This window comes from Solenopsis invicta, chromosome 3 (assembly GCF_016802725.1).
Source record: "Solenopsis invicta isolate M01_SB chromosome 3, UNIL_Sinv_3.0, whole genome shotgun sequence".
Classification (NCBI taxonomy): Eukaryota; Metazoa; Arthropoda; class Insecta; order Hymenoptera; family Formicidae; genus Solenopsis; species Solenopsis invicta.
The window spans coordinates 24267667-24291792 of NC_052666.1; the positions used below are offsets into that span (position 1 = coordinate 24267667).

At 34.7% G+C, this 24126-nt stretch overlaps 1 protein-coding gene across 4 annotated transcripts in view; it reads right to left on the reverse strand.

Annotated features, from left to right (window-relative positions):
- The window catches only part of LOC105197189 (CD151 antigen), a 154460-nt gene that overhangs the window by 58479 nt on the left and 71855 nt on the right, over positions 1-24126 (reverse strand). For all 4 annotated transcript variants that reach the window (XM_011163438.3, XM_011163441.3, XM_026136848.2 and 1 more), the window contains one exon: positions 1317-1494. In XM_011163438.3, coding sequence (XP_011161740.1) covers positions 1317-1436 — 120 coding nt within the window. In that variant the 5' untranslated portion in view covers positions 1437-1494. The remainder of the gene's footprint in view (positions 1-1316; positions 1495-24126) is intronic.

Genomic DNA, 24126 nt, shown 5'->3' on the forward strand with positions numbered 1-24126 from the left:
GGTGTTAAAGAGTAACTCGGTAGATTCGCGATTTCTGAGTTAAAGGGCGATGTATCACGTAATAATTTTATAATAATTGTCTAACTTTACGAAAACTTCGCGCGATGTGCTGTCAATAAGCTTCTTAAAAAACGGTGCGTAAAATAGATCGATTTTGGCCTCCGGAGTGGTAGGTAAGGACGGCATGCTTTTTTGTAATTATTGAATTGTTGAATCTAATTTTGATGTTTGAAAATTTTTAATACGTTGGAAAATTAAAATCAAAATATTATAGTATTAAATATATAAGAAATTATGAAAACAGTATGTTAAAACTAAACTATGAAAGTATAAAACTATAGTAAGATAAATGTTAACTGAAAATCGATCGATATACGAATAATACCAATTAATAAGTAAAGAAGGATTCGGACACAACGAATATTAAAAATATTTTTGCAAGAATTTTACAATTTCTCCAGTAGTAAATATTACAATTAAATGCAAAATTTTCTGTGAAAAAATCATTAAAAGATGAATAGCAACACTCTCGAGTGCCGTAATCAAAATTTAAAATAGTTTTCATCGATAATGCCTTTGTTTTCAGACATTAACGTTTCTTTTATTTTTTTATCAAGCAAAATATAAACTATTAAAGATGATAGCATTAACACGTTTTACTAGAAAAATGCAAATTAATACATTTGTAAAACTCACAAATAATAATTTATGATACTAGATTTTAATAGTTTTATACGTTAATTTTAAGCTTTTCCAAAAAATTAAAAAAAAAAAAAAATCAGAACCAGATTCAGTAGCTCAAAAACCACAAAAAAAAAACCGTTTTTACTGTCATTAGCCTAAAATTGGCTAATTTTATCCATTGTTAATAAGATTATAATATATATTTAGTCTAATTTTTAAATATAAGATTAAATTTTTAATAAAAATAAATTTTTTTCATATTAAATTTTACTACTAAGTTTCAAATTATAAGCGTAATTGAAACTAAAAAGTTAAAAAAAAAAAAAAATAAACGTCTCCAGTACTTTACTCCGAGCTTTCGCCGAATGATTTTACGTCTCGCGACGGAAAGTCTGCGACTATATGTACAACCGGTTGGAAAAAGGAGACTTGGATTAAAGTACTTCGTCGTCAAGCGCAAAGAGGACCGTCGGATTGGAGAGATTCTCTCGTGAAGCAGGACAGCAGCGGATTTCACGGTCCGCGTCTTTCATTTGTGTTAACACGCGTTCCTGCGTAAATGTACGTGTCTCTGAAATAAAATATTCTTTTCTTTCGCGCGCCAGGCGCCCGGATAAATAGATGGTACGTACAAACAACACCACGTTGTAAATGTGAAGAACGTATTTCAAGAAATTCACGGAACAGCAGCCGTCGTCTCTGGTCCTAAGTCTGGTAGAAGTACCGGGTAATCTCTCAGCGCTTTTGGCCATTTTCAGTCGATTGTTGGCTACGTGCGTCACGGTCCTTGTTGTCACCTGGTCGCCGTTGCTGCAAAATAGAAAATAACGAAAAACTGTCAGAGAAAAAGAGAGAAATTCATCTTGGAAAATAAACAAAAAATTCATGAAGATGCAAAAATAAAAAATGGAATTGCGTTTTTTGTATTATTTACATGTACATTTATCGGGTGTCCCACAACCCGTAATCAAAATTTTAATAACGTATTTCTTATTTAAAAATAAAACGGAAATTCTAATACGAAAATGTCGAGGCTATACTTTTTAAATGAGAAGTATTTACAGTAAGCGAATCACGTAGTCTAAAGATCGCTCAATGACAGTACAATGACAGTAGGTGCTCTTGCACTTTTGTAAATTTGCTATTACGTTGAAGTAATTACGATGATATTGAAATGCTTTATTGATTGAATCACATTTAAATATAAATTAGTATATGCATTGTACGTGTCATAATCATTTAAAAATATTACAGAATATTAAAAATAATTATAATTGTCAAAATTCACGAGATGTCAATAATTCACATCATGTTGTTAGCCAACAACCCGAAATCGAGTCGGGTTCCGAAATCGGAGCCAAAATTGAAACGGAATCCCACAATTTTATAAATTTTGAGTACTCGGATCTAAAGTCGGGTCAAGTAGCGGACAGAGATCTAGATACTTTATACATTGATGTAAAGAAAAAATTACTAAATTTACGTAAGACATTTTGTTTATATTGAATTACTAAATTTGAATACTACCAATAAAATATTTACTTACAGATAGGGGTTACGTTATTACGTGCGGATACCCGAGATTTCGGATTCAGGTCGGGTACCCGTAATTTCGGGTACCCGCACACCCCTAGTATTTACAGTAGGCAAATGTCCAGAATAATTGATCTTTTCAAAAACAAATGTAATTATATATTGCAACATAACAAAAATAAAAAGATTATATATATATATATTTTTTTTTATGTTGCAATATACAATTACATTCGTTTCTAAAAACATCAATTATTCTGGACATTAAAGTATTAAAATAAAATAATCACAAAATTAATGGTTTACGATAAGATCTTTTACATTTTATGTTAAAATATGCCAGAATAAAGTATCATGCAAATTATCTCATAAATTATATTGATTGGTCGATAACTCTGTTTTAATATTTTTATATGCAGAGTAACTAGAAGAATCATTTTATGTAAAAAAAACATTATTAAAAATATGACTTAGAAATTTAAAAAAATCCACACAAAGAACAAAAAAATTATGCTGAAATATACAGATCTGAAAATAATTATGTAGAACTATTAAAAAATTTATGACGTTAGAATGTTAAACCTTTTTGCAGCAGTGTCATCATGCTTGAATGTTTTACATAACAATTTTAATAATTCAATTTAAAATTATTTTCTAACCTGTATCTAGCTAAATTTTTAGATACTATAGTAAAATTATTTTTTTCGTGTCTGATCTTGAGAAAATCGTTTTATGATAATATTTGTCTGTTTGAAACAATCTTTCCCTTTAACGTTTTTCCTTATCATTAAAACAACAGCGATATTCCAGATGCTCAAGTTAGAGGAGACACTATATGCTAAATAAGTACAATAAGAAAACGTACATCCTTAGTGTAATTAAAAAGGTATAAAGCGTTAACTAGTGATACAACCAGGAAACTTTCGCGCGGGGGAAGGTTACTTTTGCGTAGATAAAACAAAAATAAAGAAACATTTTACGACTGCCTAAGGAAGCGTTTAAGAAAGTAATCAACAAGTTTTCGACTGTCTACTGCCCAAGAAAGTAATCAACGGGTTCCGCCGGTCGGAATCTTTGTCGCTGCTTGCTTATACTCGCTTGGACAATGGATAAACTAAAAGTTCTTCTTACTCCGGCTTGATGCAAACTTTGTCAGAACAACATCAGTGCGACCTCACATAGCTACAGTAGATCAACAATGGCTTGAATAGTTTTAACATAAAATATATCAATGTATCGAAAAATCATCTCTAAGATTCAACAAATGTTTTTATTTATTCTCTCGTAAAGTATGATTTTATTTTAGCGATCAAGAGATGCAATATGTAACATTTGATTATGCAGACTCGCATATTGCTGTCTACTGCCCGTAGACACGAGAGTTAATAAAAAAGATTTCTCGTTCAGGCAATTTAGTTTGCACTAGAGTTGCACTCGGAAAATGCTTTCTCGACAGCGACCTTTAGACAGCAGACGGCAAGGTGCTTCTTCCTTTACAAGGAAGAGAGTCGACTTTAATGTCGTTAGAATTCAGGAGAGCGAGGAATGTACTGCTTGCTACGCGTCGTCGTGTCGCAAATATCGATAGAGGTATCAGAAAATTAACGTAATTCGATAATCGCGATGGCCTCAGCCAGATATGTATTTATATGTATATCAGGTACAGGTACGAAGGTATGATTAGCGTAGGACTTTGATCGAGTATCGAGAGAGAGAGAGAGAGAGAGAGAGAGAGAGAGAGACAGAGTAACTTTCGTGCCAGTTTGAAGCGAGAGCAGCACATGTTGGCATGGCCCCAAGCAAGGACGTCCATAGATTTTGATCCCCGAGGACCATGGTTAGCCGTAGGGAATACTGTTGTTACCTACTTTTTCGCTACATAAAAGCTCCCTTCACTGGGGTTGGGAAAGTTACATTTTAAAAGTAATCTGTTATCGAGTTGAAAAAGTTACTGTTATTAGTTACTAATTCTAAAAACTAACTCGTTACCTGTTACCATTACTTTAAAAGTAATGATTCGTTTTTTTTCGTTACTTTTTTTAATGTTGAAAATTAATTTAAATAAAAAATTGACTTTTCTAATAAAGTTTTTTGTTAAAATATTAATGAAAACAATATTATTTTGTATTCTAAATTCGATTAAGATAACAAAAAATTTGAAGATAAAGATTAAAAAATGCTCACAAAAGATGAGATTAGATCTTTCTATTACGAGAGACAAAGCCAACATATCTTGGATATTAGATTTGTTCTTTTTAGCTAACTTCTGCACAGTTCATCTTTCTTTCTTTTCTTTTTCGGTTAAAAAGGAAAAGAGAAATCCGCCTGAATCATACACGGAAAGAACAATTTTACTGCAGCATCCGCAAATTTAGCTAGATACAAGTCTGAAAATAATTTTAGGTTGGACCATTAAAATATAATTATGTAGGGCGTTCAAGCATGATGATCTTGTTGCAAAAAGTTTTGACGTTCTAGTAATCAGTTTAAACGCACAATATAATTATTTTACTGACCCAACATAATTATTTTCAAATCTGAACCGTTGTGAGAGAAAAAAGTAATTGCATCATAATTTAATTATAATTCAGTCATTTGCGGTTCTAACTACTTATATTCGTAGTTGTTTTAATCATAAAAATTATAACTATTAGTTATTATTATTATATAAATTTATATTATATATTATCATGTAAGTGAATAAAAAAATATTTATATTCACTGGTAGTCGTGATTGCATTTATTACAAAGAAATGTCGATTTTATTTTTAATTTGCATATTGATATTTTACTATTTTAGCATTTGACATTATCATAATTCAGAGTAAAATTTTTTTCACAGTTAGTAAAATTATAAACATAAAGTTATTATTAATAATATAATAATAATAATAACTATAAAAAGAAGCTTTTTACTAGAATTATTTTACTATGCAATTAGAGTCACAAATAAAAAATATTTTTCCCTCACTGTGTTTCAGCAAAATCGTTCGTCCTGTGTAGTACAAATTTTAGCAAATTAGTAAAATAAAAAGAACACAATCTTTTTATTTTACTAAGGACTATTTAGTGTAGTCAACTTTGGATGGTTCTGACACATAATATCGTTTTAACATTGCCAAGAAACATGAAGGCTCACCTACGCTCTAATGCATCGCACCCTCTATCTTCGCTTTTCCCCCTTCTCGTTCTTTCGTTGATCCTCTCGGGTGCGTACGCGAGTCGCATTCCACGTAAGAATGCACGAGAACGCGAAGTATTTCGCTGTACGAGAGCTGACACGACAGATTGCACGAAATATTTCAGTTCTTTGCGCGTGCAACGATTATACCCGCATCGAGAAAGCAGTGAGATAAAGTTGAACGTGTTGAAATGCCATGATAAAGTATCTAGATATAGCTTGTTATCCAACACAAACCTGGTAATTTATACAATCGCTCGTTTACTACAACAACGACATAACTCAAAATTTTCCAGTTTGAATGCTTCGAATCAGTGAAATTTTGTAATGTTATTTTTAAATGCGATTTTGATGTTACGATTTGCTTTAGTAAAGGAAGATTATTAAACCAAAAGAAAAATAAAACATGATTCTTTCACTTAAAAATTTTAATATTAAAAAACTTAATTAATTAATTATTAACAATCTAATAAAATAACACAATTTAGTAAACAGAAAACATAAAAGTATTAACGTAGATCTTTGAGATGTACTTTGAGACTAAATTCCAAAACAAATGAATAAAAGGTATGTGTCAAATTATTGTAAATTTGTTAATTTTACTAAAGCAATATATTTCCACAATCTGTTTCCAAATTGTGTTACATTTTTTGTATTAATCGTTTGCATAATATTTATGTCATTTTTTAAACATATTAAATTGTATTAAATTAACACAAAAATTTGAGTAGACGGTTTGAGACATGCAATATACGTTAAACTTAACATGAATTTTTTAACTGTGTATTGCATTTAATGATACCCTCAAATTTTCTTGAAATTTAATCTTAAGATATTGTAAAAAAATACTAATTAGTTCGTAGTTTGATTATAGCGTCGCACTGTGCTGTGTATTTCGATCCGGCGCAAAATTGCAATTCGGTAGAGGAAAATTACATTTGTTGTGGTCAACTCCTGTTCATACGTGACTTGTATACCGAAGAGGGAATACATAGTAACCACTCGATCTTCTCGATCGACATACACGTTATGTACAAGAAATCTTCTAAAGAGCATAAAAGAAGAAAATCAAAATCTCTTCTATCGTAACAAACAACCGGTCTTCTTATTTTCTAGTCCTTCTAAAAATACGTATATTTTCTCAAAACATTATTTAAGTCCCCTCGGATCTTCAGATTAATCCTGAAATGCTACTCATATTTTTTCTTGCATTAAAATTACTCTGGATAAAAATTTACACATATAGTTAGAAATACTTTAAACTTTTTTGTATTTATTTCATTTAAATCGTTATTTTACAGGTTGCAAGGGATTAGAATAACTGAAGTAATAGGATTTTAATATAAAAGCATCTTATTAAATGTATATTATCATAGCAGAAATGTAATAATGTAAAACTAAATTCAAATTAGCACTTTGATGAAAATCCATCCCCTCAGTAAGATTTCAGGATTAACATATTTAAATGAAATAAACTTTGTTAAGACGGAAGAAAAAAATGTAGAATATTTTTATGTCAGATAAAATACTTTTCTATCTTATAAATTCAACAAAAATTTTATTTTAAGTGCGTCGTTTAAGAAAGCTCGAAAAATCGTGCCTAAACGTATCACTCGGCAGTACACAAGAAGTTAGGAAAAAAATAGCGACTGCCCTCTTTTGTATTTCGAGCCGTTTCTCTCTCAACGAGAGTGACGAGAGCGCGAAGAATAAATGCGCGCATAATGAGGGCCAGAAGGGAGCAGCGCGCGGATCACGTCGTGGATCCGAAGGTGGTGGATGGAGAGCGGAAGACAGAGGTGATTACAGCGACGGGAAGAAACCCGAGGAGGAGAGATGAAAGAAGAGAAACCGCGAAATTAAATGGGTGTGACCCGTCCCGCGTGTGGGCGAAGCTGTTCGGAGCGCGCAGGAGTATGTAGAAAACTTCCCCGACGTGTGCATGAATAAATTTTTCTCTCCGCCGAGTGCAAGGTCAAAGCTTTTAACGGCAGAACGAACGGTTCGATGCACCGCGATTATTGTCCTCCTAAAGTTTGCCAGTTATCCTCTCGCTCAATTACACTGTGCTAACGTATTCCCGATTAAGCGGAATAGTAATTTAACGAATAATTCATCTTTATCTGAGAAAGGATGATATATTTCTTCATATCGCATATTACGAAAACAAGCGATTTAATTTGGATGCATAGCCAATTTTCATGGAAAAAAAAAAACGTAAATATGCAAATTGCCATTATCGATTTACCAAGAAATATATGTGCATGTACATTTTGTGATAATCAAGCAAAATGAATTCTGATTGATGATGTTAATTTAATCGCTTAAATTAATGTATAGCGTTGAATTCCGTGCAAATGAGACTGTAATGTTTATCTCGAATTTCCGCCGCTACGGCGTTTTATTTTGATTTTCTCTGTAAATCTGCTCATTATCGAATCCTCATCACCTATCGCTACCGACACTATTATACCGTCTTCTCGAGAACAACACGCCGATCGTTGATCGCGCATAAAAACGATTAAATCAACCAAAAGTGCGCGCCCTGAGCGCAGAAATAGCCGCTGTGCAATTTTAACAGATTCGTTATCCACTTCCGGTTCAGAGAAGCGCATTAATTCGCACTATGGAAATTTCACTGCCCGCGTCGTTATTCCGATGAGAGGAATACGGAGGGTTGTGAAGTTCCCTGGAAATATCGTCCATTATCCCCGATGCTTTCCGCAGAAAACACGAACGAGAATCAGGACAACAGCGTAAACAACTTCGCGGCTTTCCACATCGGAAAACACATACTCCGCTCAAGGGTGAAAAAAAAATATCGCGACTACGAAAAATACATCGCCCGCTTGTCGCGCATATACGCGATTACATTATGAGTATACGATAAGATTATTAACTATCGTAATATTGTCTTTAATTAGCCAACAGGGATGTTAATATATTCGTTTACATTACATATCGGATAAATTCGATTAATCCTAATAAATAAATAAATTGATTAAATGACGTAATATGATATATTATGATGCCATTTTAGATTCAGCCATGTTGTTTCAGCATAATAGAAATCATTTTGTATTTATGTTAGAATCGGTTTTTATTAAAACTTTTGTGTTGAATTTTTAACATATCCAAGTATTAATTTGATATAATGTAGTTCTAAATAAATTTATTTGCATACAATAAAGTTAATTAAGCTCAAAGAAATCGTTTTCTCTGTGCAAAGTATATAAATAATATCAACATGGTTAGAAAAAATAAAAGACTATAGACTAAAATTTATATTTCGACAAAATAAAGAATTTAAAAATTGTAAAATGAAAAAATCAACATATCGGCACTATATAAATATAAAATCCTATAAATAATTTTGAATGTAATAATACAGAAGTAATGGAAATATTTTCAGTTCTCCGATTATATATACATGCGCATCCGCACACACGATTTAATATATTGTAATGCGTTCTCATGAAATGTTAATATTTGGCGAAACTAGTGCTACTGATATTTTCCGATAGGAACTGCAAAATGATGACGTGTACATATCATGAAGGAAGTATTGGTACTACATTAAGTAATGAATGTAGTAGATATTTGACAGGCATTAGCAACTGATGTATATTGCCGTAAATGTCAATATTGATTCAGTTGGAAATTAATGAGTAAACATCGTTTCGTAATGCTAAATATTCAACAATAATGCAATATGCGGCAATTAGAGAATATTAGCTGCTCGAAGTCGGCTTCATAAGTCTTAACAAGTATAAAAAACTTAATTTGCACGTAAAATATCGACAATTGGTCGTTCAATATTCGTTCGACAATTGGTCGTTCAATAATGTTGACGTCGACTGAAAATGAAAAACAAAATTGAAACGTTTACAGCCGTTTGTTTTCGAGTATTTTTTCACAGCTCTATTGTTGCAATTGCAGAGGAAAAAAAAAAGTTCTATGAAAGAACGAAATTTGCGGTTCGCGTCTCAAACGAAACAAGAGAGAGAGAGAGAGAGAGAGAGAGAGAGAGAGAGAGAGAGAGAAAGAGAGGGAATTCTTCGGGCGTTCCAGTAACATTTCCGAGGCGAATCGTCGGTCCCTGCTGATGGTCCGAGAAATGAATGGTCGGCGGTGAACATGGACTGTGAATAAAAAGTCGCACAGCTGCGCGATACTCACGGCACTCGCGGAGAGTAAAGTCACGACCGCGGTGGCATAGCTAAATTTTTTATGGACGTGCACCCGCCATGGTTTACGGTTCGGAAATTTACGGCCCGGCCGGGAATATAATTTGAAAGAGTACGAATTGCGTGGCGAAATTTTCTGTGGTTAATATCGACTCTTCGTCTACGAAAGCAACGAAAAAAGGAAAGGTAAACTTCAAGGATGAAAATTCGACTTTTCTTCGAGAACCTTTAATGTTGCACAGACGATCCTCAGCTACCTGTTTCGAATGAAAAGCGGAATTTCATTGAAACGGACGCGAATGTGCTTTCTCACCGGTGCGATTAAAAAAAAAATTTCCTCTTTTAATTAAATTTCAAACGTGTTTGAACTTTAAAACTCGGCCCATTGTAGATATTATCATGGGCTTTATTGGGTCAATAAATTTAATTCCTTTGCAAATGAGAGGAGGATTTATCGCGATATTCATAAGTCGATCACGGCGGATTATGTCGAGTAGGCAAACGTATACCTGCATCAAAACGATATCCAGATATCGCGCGTCCGGAGCTCCGAATATCCGCGCAGCTGTCGCGAACATCGTTCGCAGGGCGCATTGCCGGCTCGCAAAAAGCCACGTAATGCGCACGTACTTTTCGTGCAGGAATCGGGTAAAAACGGGCAATGGTAATAACCTACGGGGAAGGGAATAGCCATCGTCAGCGCGGAGACACGCGCCGCTTGCGCAACGGCGTTTCTTACGAGCGACGTCCCACGTGCTAGGAAGTCGCGGCTGAACGCCTACTTGAAAATACGACCCACGTCGTACCGAATGACGCATCGATATGCGCGCCTTCGATGCTTTTATAGACCCCCGGTGAGCCAGAAAAAGCCACCAGGGCCGGGGGGGTCCTCTCGACGGAACGCTTCATCTTCCAGATGCGCGGCTATATCGATCGGCGATTCCTTCGCCATGGCTTGACTTAAGTTAATGATCACACGCGGAAAAACAAAACTCCGTTTCCGCGTTCCCCTTCTCTTTACAACCTTGTGATTATTAAAACATCATCGCTCTTCTAAGCCCTCGAAACGATTCACGTTCGTATTGTATATTTATGAGATGCGTCAGATGAAGTCGGAATTATTCAAATGTCAATTAAACGTTTCTCTCTCGGAATATCAAAATGTTTAATATATTGATATCTCTTAAATTTGTTATCATCACGTATTTTTATATTTTTCTATGTCTTGTATTTTTTTTTATATTTCTTGTATCATTGTCGGTTATACTATCCAATTTATTTACAACTTTCACGTACGATTGCTACGACGATTAAAATATGATAGAACGATTGTTTTTACTTTATTATTCTTTCCCTTGTTTCTTTTTTATTATTCCTTTCGCGCTTTTATTTTTAGTCTTTTTGATTAGCAAAAATATTACAGTTTTATTACAATATTTTTTACAAGCAAATATTGTATAAAACAAACCAAAATGTAATTAATTAATTTTATTTATTATCAGACAAAAGTTTCGTGTAAAATGTTCTTATTAATAAATAATCTTGCGTTAAACTATCCAGTATTTGATTTTCAAAACATTAATGTCAAGATGTCAATTATTGTTAATGAAAGGTGTCAAATATTATTAATGAAAGCTGTCAAATATTGTTTAAATAAAATTGCAAATAAGTAAAAATATTTTTAAAAATCGCCAAAATTAATAATTTTTACAATTACGATCTTTTTTTTTTATAAATTAAATAAACACCCGTAATTTTTTCAGGACAGATTGAAGAAAGCTCGCGCGTATACACAATCGCGTGAATTTACGTATTTCAAACGCACATGTTGATAACGCTATCGAAAATCACGGCTCATAATATATCAGCGACGACATCAGCGCTGTCGTTCGAGCCCTTCCCATCAATTTGCCGCGGTACCGTGTTCCCAGCATAGACATATCCTCATTTATCCCAATGTTCTGTACGTCGACGACCAATTTGCTAATCGAGCCAATCATCCAATCGCATTAACCTTGCCGGCCATTCAGAGACCCCGGTCTCGTTTTTATTGGACGGTTCCTGCGACAGATTTTAAATTCGTGCGCTCCTCGAGAACGCTCACACGATTACGAAACACGGTCGTTCTCTCGGTTGATCTAATTGCAGCGCAGAAATAACAGCGGGTGGACTCGTCTGTTATACGCGCACCTTAATTATCATTTACAAATGTCGCATTATGAAGGTATCTTGCGCAATTCTCCTCTTCATTCATCTAGTGATTACGGTACGTGTACTCGAAGTCCGCCGCCTTCCGACGATCGTTTAGACAATAACGTAAGCTTGCGCATCCCGGTACGAATGCAATTCAACCGGGTATACTCGGGTAAAGCTGCACTAATGTATAACGCGGCTGCATCCTAACGCGGCTGCATCCACTAGTCACGCGCAAGTTACCAGAGGGGAGATGACAGTAACTGTCGCGATAAATGCAAAAATGCGAACAAACGCGCGCGTTTGTTTAACGTTAAATTGCAGCCTCCGGTAAAGTACAATATGCGCTACGCGTTTTTATAGAGGATATCCATCAGAAATAATTAAACTGGGATATATTGGGCCTTCTCTCGGCAAGAGAATTCGCCCCGGGAATTTGGCTGTGCAATCAATTATAGAGATGGATGAAAATGTGATGAATAATTCCTCGGCGATATTCCACCGAAGTGCTCATTTCGATGGCAATTTTTCGGCGGGCACTTTATTGGGGATACCATGAAAACGCGTTTGGGTTTTCGATTTTTAACGCGAATTTTCACGCGCGTCCACGCACACATCCGCACACGCACACGCACACGCACGCACACGCACGCACACGCACACGCACGCACACGCACGCACACACGTGTCGCGCGCGAAAAGCGGTGGCATGGCTCCATAACACGCTCGATTTGAAATGAAATCGTAATCCCGATGCCCTTTCTCTCGCGCGTTTCTTATTTCGCGAGAATCGTTCAACGCGCGCGTTTCTCGGGCGGCGTCGTAAAATTTAAGCGGGAAAAGCAGAATAGTGCGACCGAAGCAGAGACCATTGGATTTTATAGGCCGGCGGCCTCTCAATCAGCGCAAGAAAAGTACTCCACTGTAGAAGAGAGGTAATAAAGAGCAAAGGGCTATAAAGTTATAATATGTTTCGTGGACTTTAATTCGCTCGCGAAGGGATTTGATCTGTATTTATTATCGCTGCCAACCATCCCCGATGCAGAACCTCCCATCGTAATTGTTTATAACTTTATTACGTTTATAACTTTGTAACTTTATTAGTATTAAATGTACGAATTGTATTATGGAATAGGAAGAGGGAAAGCTTTTACAGATATAAATCTGACACGCTGCGTAAAAGCGCTCGAATTTCAATAAAAAATTTATTGACGAGATACCGCAAAAATTATTACACGGGGAGAATTTTTATTACAGTTTATCCTAAAAAGCATAGTAGTCAGACAACATAGATTTCAAAAAATTTTATAATAATTTTAATATTAAGCACAGTATTAAATATAACATGTATCTCATATCTCAAAGGTTCCACTGAAATTTTTGATCTGTAATAATTTAAAACAAGATACACACGTTAAAAAGTAATATAATTATTACGTAAAAAATTACCACAAAAAATATAATATTTTGTCAATTTTAAAGTAAATTGTAGAAACATATATTTTCAGCAAAATTAATATTATAATATGCTGACACGTCCACTTCATTTATTTAATTTATAAAATTCTCATTTCAAAATTACATTATTTTTATGTTATTACTCGTTTATTTATAAAATAGGTTATTTTAACACAAAAAAATGTTGAATATTAATTTAACACAAAATATATAATTAACACAGTCACATGTTAAATCAATACTTTGGTACGGTAAAAATTGAATACAAAACTTTTAATCAAAACCAATTTTTGTACAAATACAAAATGTTTTCTAATGCGTAAATTTAGTATAATTTAATAAAATTTACATTAAAGATTTTACTAAAATTATAGTAAATTCTTCGAAATTTGTCTACTATCCTACAATTACTATGATTTTGATGAAAGCTCAAGAGAAAATTCTCTCCCTATAAATACGTGTTAGAAGTTTTAATATAAACTTTGGATCTCTGCATAGAATTCAAGAGTAATAAATTGAAATAGTAATGCGAATTTGAATAACAATGGCTATAGGGACACAGTGTCTCGGGCGTCACGATATATTGTATATTGTAAAATATGGAAAGCATATTACAGTACGTAGAGAAAAGAACGCAGTCACGTCTCACAGACAAAAACGTGATGGCACGCAGCGATAGGAATAATCGACGATACATGAAGGAAGAAAGTTCGTGGGCCGGCTGCATAGAGAAGGGGTGAGCGCATCCATGATGTCTCTGTCGCGCAACTACACGGTATATGTATACTCCCACGACCAGTACGTCCGCGACTTATTTCCGGAATAATTTATTATTCCGAGAATGGTGAAGGTTTAAAAATCCCCTTAACCATTTTCATGATTAATGGCATAGATATTGATGACAGATCTGCCTGCGCAATAAATAAACAAAATACATGGCGGTCCTGCTTTCCGGTACTGAAAAGATTGATAAAATGTCGTTATACAATAGAAAAGAAGAGAAATGCGTCCAAATATCGTAAAATTTGCACAAGTTAATCCTTTGTACTTCAATATTAAATTGGATTTGACATAATTGCGATATCGCACCTATCATATAATTCTTCAAGCATTAGAGAAAATTTGTGTGCAGTCATATAATTGGCAAACTACACAAAGAAGTTATATTATATTCAACAATCATTGTCTCATAGTAAATATTTATGTACCCTAAATTAATATTTCATTAAAACTATTCAAATAAATAGTTATTAAAATTTAAAAATTTTATCTCATAATAATTTCAATAAATATTTATTCAAATAGTACTAACGAAATATTTACTTACGGTACATAAATGTTTACTTTATAAGAAAAAATAAAACTTAATTTAAATTTGTGATTTTGGATTAAATGAATACATATTTACATTTAATAAATATTTTATTAGTATTATTCAAATAAATGTTCATTTAAACTTAGTAATTTTTTTATCCCCAATATATATAAGTAAAATATATAAGCTTTTTTGAAGAATTTGATAATAACTTTGACCTATAGATGTAACTTATTTAAGCACATATATAAAATATTCTTTAATTTTCTAAAAAAATATTTATATTTATCTTTATCCAATAATAATTTCCAATAGGGGAAAAAGAATTAAATAGAAAATAATATTTTTAAACCAAGAATTAGAATCTGTTAATACTATTATTAAATATTATTTTTTAAAAATTGACAATTCTATTATCAAAACTATCAAATTTATTTCAATGTTATACATAATCATCTTTAGATGATTATGTATAACATTGAAATAAAAATAGAAAGAAAATATTTTGCTAAAATTTAAGATATCAAACTCTTTTAAGAAGACTTTGTATTCTTGCTTATAAAACATGTTCCCGGATTTCTTATATAAACTTTAACAGTATGTTCTATAAGCTGAAATATAAAAAAAGTGTTAAATAAAACACAGGTCTTAAAATGCTGCTTCGTTAAAAAATTGTAGTAAAAATATGAAATCTGTGAAATTTTTCACCCAAGTTTACATTTCAAAGTGGCATCCACTCGTATCAATACAGGCTTGGCTTCGATGTAAACAGTCACCGTTAGACTTCTATTTGTGGAGGACAATGAAAAACAAAGTTTATCGAACATATGTCACGTCAAGAGATGAACTAATACAAAGAATTATCACTGCAACTGCAGAGATAAAACAAAATCGGCACGGTGATAAATGTAATGTTACATCGATGCCACGCTTTGTATTGACATGAGCAAAATGTAAACTTTTGAAATGTAAACTCGGATGAAAAATTGTTTCTTGCAGATTTCATACTTTTGTTATAACATTTTAATAAAGACCTATGTTTAGGGATCTATGTTTATATAACATTTTTTCCCTACTCTAGAACATGCTGTTAAAGAGAAAGCGCTTGTACGGAAAATCCAAAAACATTACATGAGATAATGATTATTAAATAATATTTTTGTACATATTTTTGGAATTATCATAAAATGATTACAAGTATATATATATATATATATATTAGACCGCTAGGCAAAAATTGAAGACGATATTTGATTTTCGTTCATTTTCAAGAAATAGTTTAGATCGTAAAGAGTTAAGCATCTTGTATCGTGACAAAAAAATAGCATTCTTCTCGCGCTCCCTGAAGATCTCCGCAATCCAGGTTATTAAAATAATCCGAATATGCCCCAGGAATGCGCGGCCTATGAAGATGATCGGAAGCTATCATCGTAGCTCGCCAGGCTTATTGATGATGTAATAGTGGCCGGGATATCTACGGATCGGCATCGGCGAGCGCGCCGCGTATTGCGCCTGCAGCTGCAGTGCAGCCTTGGTCATGCAAAACTGCAGCGAGCAAGCGAACGAACGACCGACCGCCGCCACCGCCCACACCGTCCGCCCGTGCGTGGTGCAGTCGGGATTGCATCGCGGAAAATTGGATAATGCGACGGCCACCGCCGACGCGCGAGTACAAACGGCAGGCGTCGTTGCGGACCATTGCGCGTCGTGCTTCGCTTCGGGATGGCGCGGACAGATTTTGCAAATTTTCCGCCCGTTTCGTGGTGGCGGCTGTCTAAAACGCAGGGGCGTTTCGTTTTTCTGACGCTGCAACGAGCCGGTAACGAGCGAGATGCTGGACATTCCTGAAATTCTCGGCTCTATCGCGCGATTAACGGCGGTCGGGAGATGAAGCGCGTGGAATTTTCATGAACAATGAAACGCCTTCCTAGTGCGGTAGCGTGCACTCGGCCGTTATCGAATGAACGCGAAGCGAAATTTCGAGGGGCGGATAGCGTTTTAGATATCTTTCCTTGTGCTACTGCACTGCGTAAAAGAAACCCTGTCGGAGGAGAATAGGGAAAAATTGCCAAAATCGCACCACATTTCACACAAAAGCTTATAACTCAAAAATCATGGCTTTTTTAGCATTATGTACTATATCTAACAAGTCATTTATCTTATATTTCCTGCAATTCAACTAGAAAAAAACGTAGCTACCATAACACAATTTTTCCATTAACGTAAATACTAAAATTATTATTGTATAACGTCTCGAGTATAATAAAACATCATTAGCTGTACTATGTAGTTCTCAATTAATCCCGTGGCGTAGGAACTATACAAGTAGGGTAAAAACAACTAAGGCAAGTAACATAAAATAGGTTACTAATAGGGGCTTATTTTTTAAAGAAGACACTCAGGTGCCTTGAGCACTTTGCATTCAAATGGCAATCGCTGGAAGTTGTTGCAGTTGTTACAAAACATGCTCTAATGAACAGCGAACCTGGTGCGATAAATTTCTTTGATATAAGTACTCATTTACTCTTACTGTTCCTAGAAATATCACTGCATTATTTTAACCATGTTTCCACAAGCTCAAAGTAAATTCTTTAATGTTTATGTTTCGTAGACACTTTCAATAATGTTGTATAAATAAGGCTGTTTAATTGTGATAATTAATTTCTTTATTGACATTGCACGAGAAGATTCGTTCGTCATATCAAGGAGTGCAAATAATATGAAAAATTTCGAAGATTATAAGGAATACAAAATATATTATGACATTTGTGTATGACAATATATATTTATATTCTTTATAAAAAAATATAAATATATATTTCATAGATTTTCCACATTTTTAATTTATTTCACATGCGGGATGACTTTTATTTTATATAAATTGTCACTCTAAATTACACAGATGTTATAAATAATAACTATATAAAATAATACCTAATATTTATTTTACATAATAATTTAATGATTTAGGACTTAATTTTATATTTTTATATTGTTATCCATGTGCAATGTTATTTTTTATTTCTTATGTGACATTGCACAGTAAATGCATAAACCATGTTTAATCGTATTTTGATCAATTTATAAACAAATTTGCACTTTATTCACTGTTATTTGTTAATGTTTCTGAAATTTGATCCATATGTCATATTATATCTCATTTCCCACACTGAGAGAAATATCAATTAAACGTTTAATTAAATAATGATCAAATAAATTTTATAGTTATTGGTAAAACTTAGTTACATTTAACGAACCATTTGTTTATAGTCATATAAAAACAATTGTTTCATTAAGACTGCAGATGGTTCGGTCAAAACAACTACGTCTTTAGTAATTATAACATACATTTTTTTCTATCGCACTAAATATTTCTCTCACAATCAGTGTAAGACCCCCTCATTTTCACACTTCTGCTTTCTTAGTAATATTAAAGTTGAATTAAAATTTTAGAAACTTTTGATAAATTGTGCATAAATTAAAAGTTTTAATACACCTTTATTTCAAAGTAACGTGTGTTGATTCAGAAACGAGTATTTCATATTTCTTCTAACTTGCCTTTGCTCTACACCGCTTGAAGTATCAGGTGAGGTGCGATTTCGGCAACCCTCCTGACATATCACGGCGAATTTATTAAGCGATCTGATCGACGCGACGTCACCGTGACGAATTAAGCGGGTAACGTAAAAGTAACAAAGGATGTATAAAAAGCCGTCGGGATATAAAATATCGCCGGCCGTATCTCCGCGACGTATGTAGGCGAGAGCGCGCGAGTTACGGACCGTTATTTATCGGGTTATTACGCCGAATGTCGTCCGCGACACGGAAATAACACGGGCGCACTTAAGCGATCGTAAAGGGCCGCGCGCGCGCGCGCACCGTCCCATCTTTACCGCCACCCTTCTAGTCCGGATCCGATTATTATTTTGCGCGCGGCTATTGCCCGCGCGCGACGATAAAAATTCCGTCACAGGACATAAACAAGCGGCCTATATATCCCGAGACGAGCTGCGCCATCGGGGCCTGCCCTGTGTATTACATCGCCTATGAATTACGTCGTTTTCTCGCATAATTGCCGCGCGATTAATTCCGCAAACGACGAAACACGACGCGTTCGACAGTATCGGCACTGGTATCGGCTCGGGGTATCAACCCTGATCGATAAAAATGAAACACTGAAGCGTCCGCTCCGTTCCTCCATTTTCACTGAGGTAAATGGAGGTCACCGGCGCGCTTTAATTGCCATGTGGTGCAATCTACGTCTTAATTAATCAAACCGTGGTTAACGATGTTTTTTCATAAGTCGTGTGGGATAAAATTAATGGAGAAAGTTCCCCCTCGTAAAGCACATGAAAAATGCAACCCTGCCGTAGTTGAAACAATATTTTCCATTTAGAATTACAATTTTTCCGCTTTAATGACCGTAAAGCGGTACGTACGGAATGGTAACAAATTCGCGCACAATATATCTGTTTCATGTCCAGGAAAAAGTATAAACGAGTGCAGTTTAAAAAAAAAAGGAAAGGATAGTCTCGTATAGCGGTACGTCCTCATTATGCATTTTGCAGTTCGCATATGCAGATACTCGATTTTCATTAATCAATAATCATTAATTAATAATACTTCTGCATCGCATTTTTCGTTCTTCTCCGTGAAATTAATATTTCTCTTTTAAACGTACTCGTAATAACGATGCGAGCTCTCGCGTCGAGAGGAGCGAGAGAGAAAGAGAGAAAGAGAGAGGACTCTCATATCCCGCACCGAGAAGTATCTAATTTTCCAGTGAGTTAGAAATTTTGATACAGGTCGCTCGTAAAAATTTCACGACCCGCGCCGGATTCTCCGCCGTCTCTGTGAATGCACCCGGCGCGGCGTTGACCGTAATGTTGCCTCCTCGGCTGGCGTTCCGCTTCGTTCTGTTCGCAATACGGGTCGGAGGCAGCCGAGAAAAGTGTAACGCCGTCGTCGCCATTGTCGTCGGAAAGAAAGTCGTACGTAAATAAAGAACATTTCGCCTTGTTCTCCTAAATTACGGCGCGCGTAATTACGGCCATCGCGCAGCGAGAAAAGATTAATGAGGCCGAGGTAAAATGAGACCCGGAGCGTTAGCGGGAGTTGCACTCCATCCGGGCGCTGCACTGGTGCAGCGCCCGCCGATACCGCGATACGCTTTTATTCGGCGTCGAATCGGAGGAGGGTCTGAGGTGTCCTCCTGCGCGCCTCGGGAAAATATCCGATTCACCGTGCACGAAACCGCTGTTTCCGGGCGTTGCACCGCTTCACCAATTCCAATTTTTCCGCCGACCTTTTAATTAAGCGACCCGAATCTCGTTTCTAAAACCGCGGCAAACTTTTCGCGCTCAACCGATCGCTTTGACAACGTGTTGCAAAAGAAAAAAAAAATATATATATCTATATATATGTATATGCGCGCTTGTAAATGTATTGCTTCAACTGCGGTTACGATACGGACGATCATTTAGGGCGTCGAGCTTACGCTGTCGCTTTCATTACTCGCGAAGATTGCGCTATTAATTTCGCACAAGAACGTAGAGGATCATAATGGGAAGTGTCATGAAATATAGAAAGTATTTTAACTGTTGGGTAAACAGCGAAATTGAAAAAGTTAATTTAAAAAACCATTTTTTTCTTTTAAAGAGATTCGGATCAAGAATGTGACCTTTTTTTATATGAAATATTTTTAGTAATTTTTTCCAGCTAAAAATTTATTCATAGTGTTACTTGTGGTCGCCAGTGATAAAAATAATCAATAATTCTAAATTTGGTCGGCAAACTGGCAAATGTTTATTGAAACTTCTTTGTAACGTTTCGACCTAAGCCTCTTCAGGTGAGTCGATTAAATAATATTGTATATTGTTAAATCAAAAAACATGAACGTCATGAGTTTTTTTTCCAGAAAATTCATGTACTGTACTAAAGAAAAGATAATAATGAGTGACCAAGTAAAAAAGAAAAAGAGCAAAAGACAATTGACAGGACTTACACGTTTCCATGGTCAAAAACATAAAAATTTTCTATAAGACAATTTTTATTCTGGTAACACCGACTAAATAAATATACTGTTCAGAAAAAAAAAGTTATCGCATGTACGCATTAACTTTTTTTATTAACTGTTTCAACAGCTAACGTTAAAACTTTATCATAAATACGCATTCGCCCGACTGATGTAAAAAGTTTGACAATAAACCAGACACGTACCAAGGGAGAGAAGCAGGCGGACAACACAGTTTGATCAAACACTCGCATGTTTTGTCGTCGCATCTCGAGACGCGGTAACGCGTCGGTAAATTAACTAACAGCGTCGATGTCGCTGTCAGTTATCGAAAAAGAGAAAAAGAAAGGAGAAAAAAGAATAAATCGACGAATTGTCGACGATTACTCGCGATTTCGTGGTTCTCGCTCTCGCGCGGACAGTTTCACGACGAGTTAATACATTTTCGGGTCCGGGACCGCCGTAAATTTAACGCGTGCGAGCCTGCACCACGCAGCGACGATAAATTGGCGGACGTTAACACCCCCGTCGACGAAACAGCTGGTACGCGATTTTTTTCCCTACGCCGCGCAATCAGCGTGCGAATCGTACGCGTATCAGGACCGGAACCGTTTTTTTTTTCGTTTTCTCCCTTTTCTCGGCTGTTCGTTGGGACTGTCACCGCGGAGAACGCGAATCCGTCGCGGAAAAACCGTGCGAAATCTGTCTGCGCGGAACAAGACGGACGGGAGATACGATTAGGGAAATTTGCGTTTCGCTTGTTAAACGTCAGCCACATCCGTGTAGCAATTTTTTCCTCTACTCGATAAATGTTTATATACTACTCCATAAAAAACGAAGGAAAAAAAGTTACTTAGAAATTATGGAGACATTAAGGAGATTCTCCCGTTCTTTCATACAATATAAGAACTTTATCAAATTTTGATAAGTTTATGATTAGGATAATTTCAGTACCGCACCTAACTAACACTTTATTTATCAAATATTATTTACTATGTTAAAGAAAACTAAATCCAATTTCAATAAAAACTTCATACTATTACAATAAAAAAGTTAGAAATATGAAATATTTATTTTTTTATAGGGGTGGGAAACACGGCGAATAGGTAAATTACAAATAATGCTTATAAATAAGACATACTAACTTAGTATAAAATAATAACAACCTATAAAATACGTTTGTAAAGTTTATTAGTGAATAAAAATATGATATATTTATTTATACATATACGTAATAAAATAATAATAATAGAATATTGGAATTAAAAAAATAAAATTTTACCATTTTCATACGAAATATTCATGGACTATATAATTTTCTCTAAAATGACGTCACACTAATAAAAATATGATACGTCACATTAGTCATTACATTTAAACCAAAAACAATTACTTTTTAATTTTTTTCGACATCAATATTTATCAGTATATATTATAAAAAAAATATTTTTAAATAAATTATCATTTTTATCACTTAAATTTTATTCAATATTTATTATTTTGAAGGTGACGATGCCAAAAGTTTCAGTATTAAAAAATACATACGAATAAAAAGTCCTCACTACTTTTTTAAGCTGGAGAATTTCCTTAAAATAATTCAATCTGTTAGATCTAAATATTCAAGTGAAATAAATTGCAAGTTTCAGAGTAAGACTCAAACTTTCGCGAAGGTTCGAGGTGTACATACTCGCGGGAGTCGTTCGCCACAGACGAACGACGAGGACGATTTCTTTAACGGACACACAAAGCCGAGGGTCGTCGACCGAATGATCGTCGACATGATACCGGCGATACAACGAGAGCGATCTCTGGGCGACAATCAAGTCCAGGATGGAGACACTCGTGACGTCGCACTCGTGAGGGAAGTTAAAGCACGACGGATGTTGAAGAGACCGATTATAGTGAAGGCGGCACCGGCCGTTAAAGCGACCTGCACACTAAAATCGCCGAATAATTTTCTCCGTCCACGTGATCGTCGGAAATCTAAGTGCCGTGCCGGTGTGAACGGCGACTTTGCTTGTCTAGACATTTTCAACTGGATACACGATCTTCGAATCGACCTTAGAAGCGTTTCGTTGCCGGATATCTATTTGCATAAAGATCGTGCTTGCCGCTCGCGTAAAGGATAATTAATTTATTATCGTACGCTGATCATACCGCTGGGAAAAACTGCGAAGAGAAGAATTACGAATTCTGACAATTATTCCAAATATGTAGGATATTTTACAGTTACATACTTTCAGTTACAGTTAATAATGGAAAAACCTACACGGAGAAAAAATTAGTAGAGAAAGATCGCTAACACTACTTTGCTTTTTGACTGTATACCATCTAAAGAAATATATTTCTTAAATGAAAACTAAAAATAAAAAGTGATTTTTATCAGATGATGTAGCAGCTTTTAAAACGTTTTTTCGAATTTTGGAATAATTCAGTTTTTCATAAGATAATCCAAAATGAGCGTCTGAAAAACTGAGTCAAAATCGACAAAATAAACAGTAATGATACATTTTCCGTTTCTTTTTTTTCTAATATAATCCAATAGTATAAAATACTTGCAAGTTAATGTATATAAGGATTTCTAGAAGTCTCAGAAACTTCGATGTAAAACGTTTTTGTCGATTTAGACAAATACTTTTGGTGTTGCTCAAGATCCAACATGTAGCATAACAATGTATAAGATTAGATTAGATTACTAAGTTAATATTAGATAGATTTCCTAACGTTGTGCCTTTTATTCCATCCTATCTGATTTTTACTATCTTAAGCTGAAGTTACACAATGCACGATTTCTTGAATGATTAGCTTGCACGCTGATGTACTTATTTTGCGTTTATGCGTTTATGCATTGAACGCGGCACATCGGCATGATTCCTATGTTTAGATAATATGATGCATCATATGAAGATTGCAACATGGTAGACAAAGATATTGTACGACAAAATAGCCAATTTTCCTTGTTTTTGAATTTTATTAATTAAAAATAAACGCTGTTTGCCCATCGTTGTCATTTTATTGTGCATGTCACCATGTAAGTAATCCATTATCGTATTTATAGTTCACGTTACACATACTACAGATTCAATACTGGCGATGAATTTCGGAATGCACCCATAGAAACGACGTGTCGTGATCAGTGCCTCAACGTATATAGCACGCATCAGAGCAAGCATAGCAGCGTGCAAGTTAATCATTCACGAAATCATGCATTGTGTGATTCTAGCTTCAGTTTATAGGTGTACCAATTTATGTTGCCTCTCAATTTTACATTTAAAACCGCATTATGAGAAATGTATAAGTAAAACAGTTTTTAGAACGCCGGAAACGTAAAATAATCTATTATCAATAATACACTCACTATTGTTTAAATTGTGCAGTCTGAAAATTATTACTGAATAACTATTGAATAAAGATAAATATATTTTTCTAATAAAACTATAAAAAATTTTTTCATACAAGCAAGTTATATTTTTAACGCAATTTCAACATTTATTACATTTCAAAAACAAAGATATTCTCAAAACAAGAATGTTCTTTTTTCTGAGTGCAGTTGAATGATTTT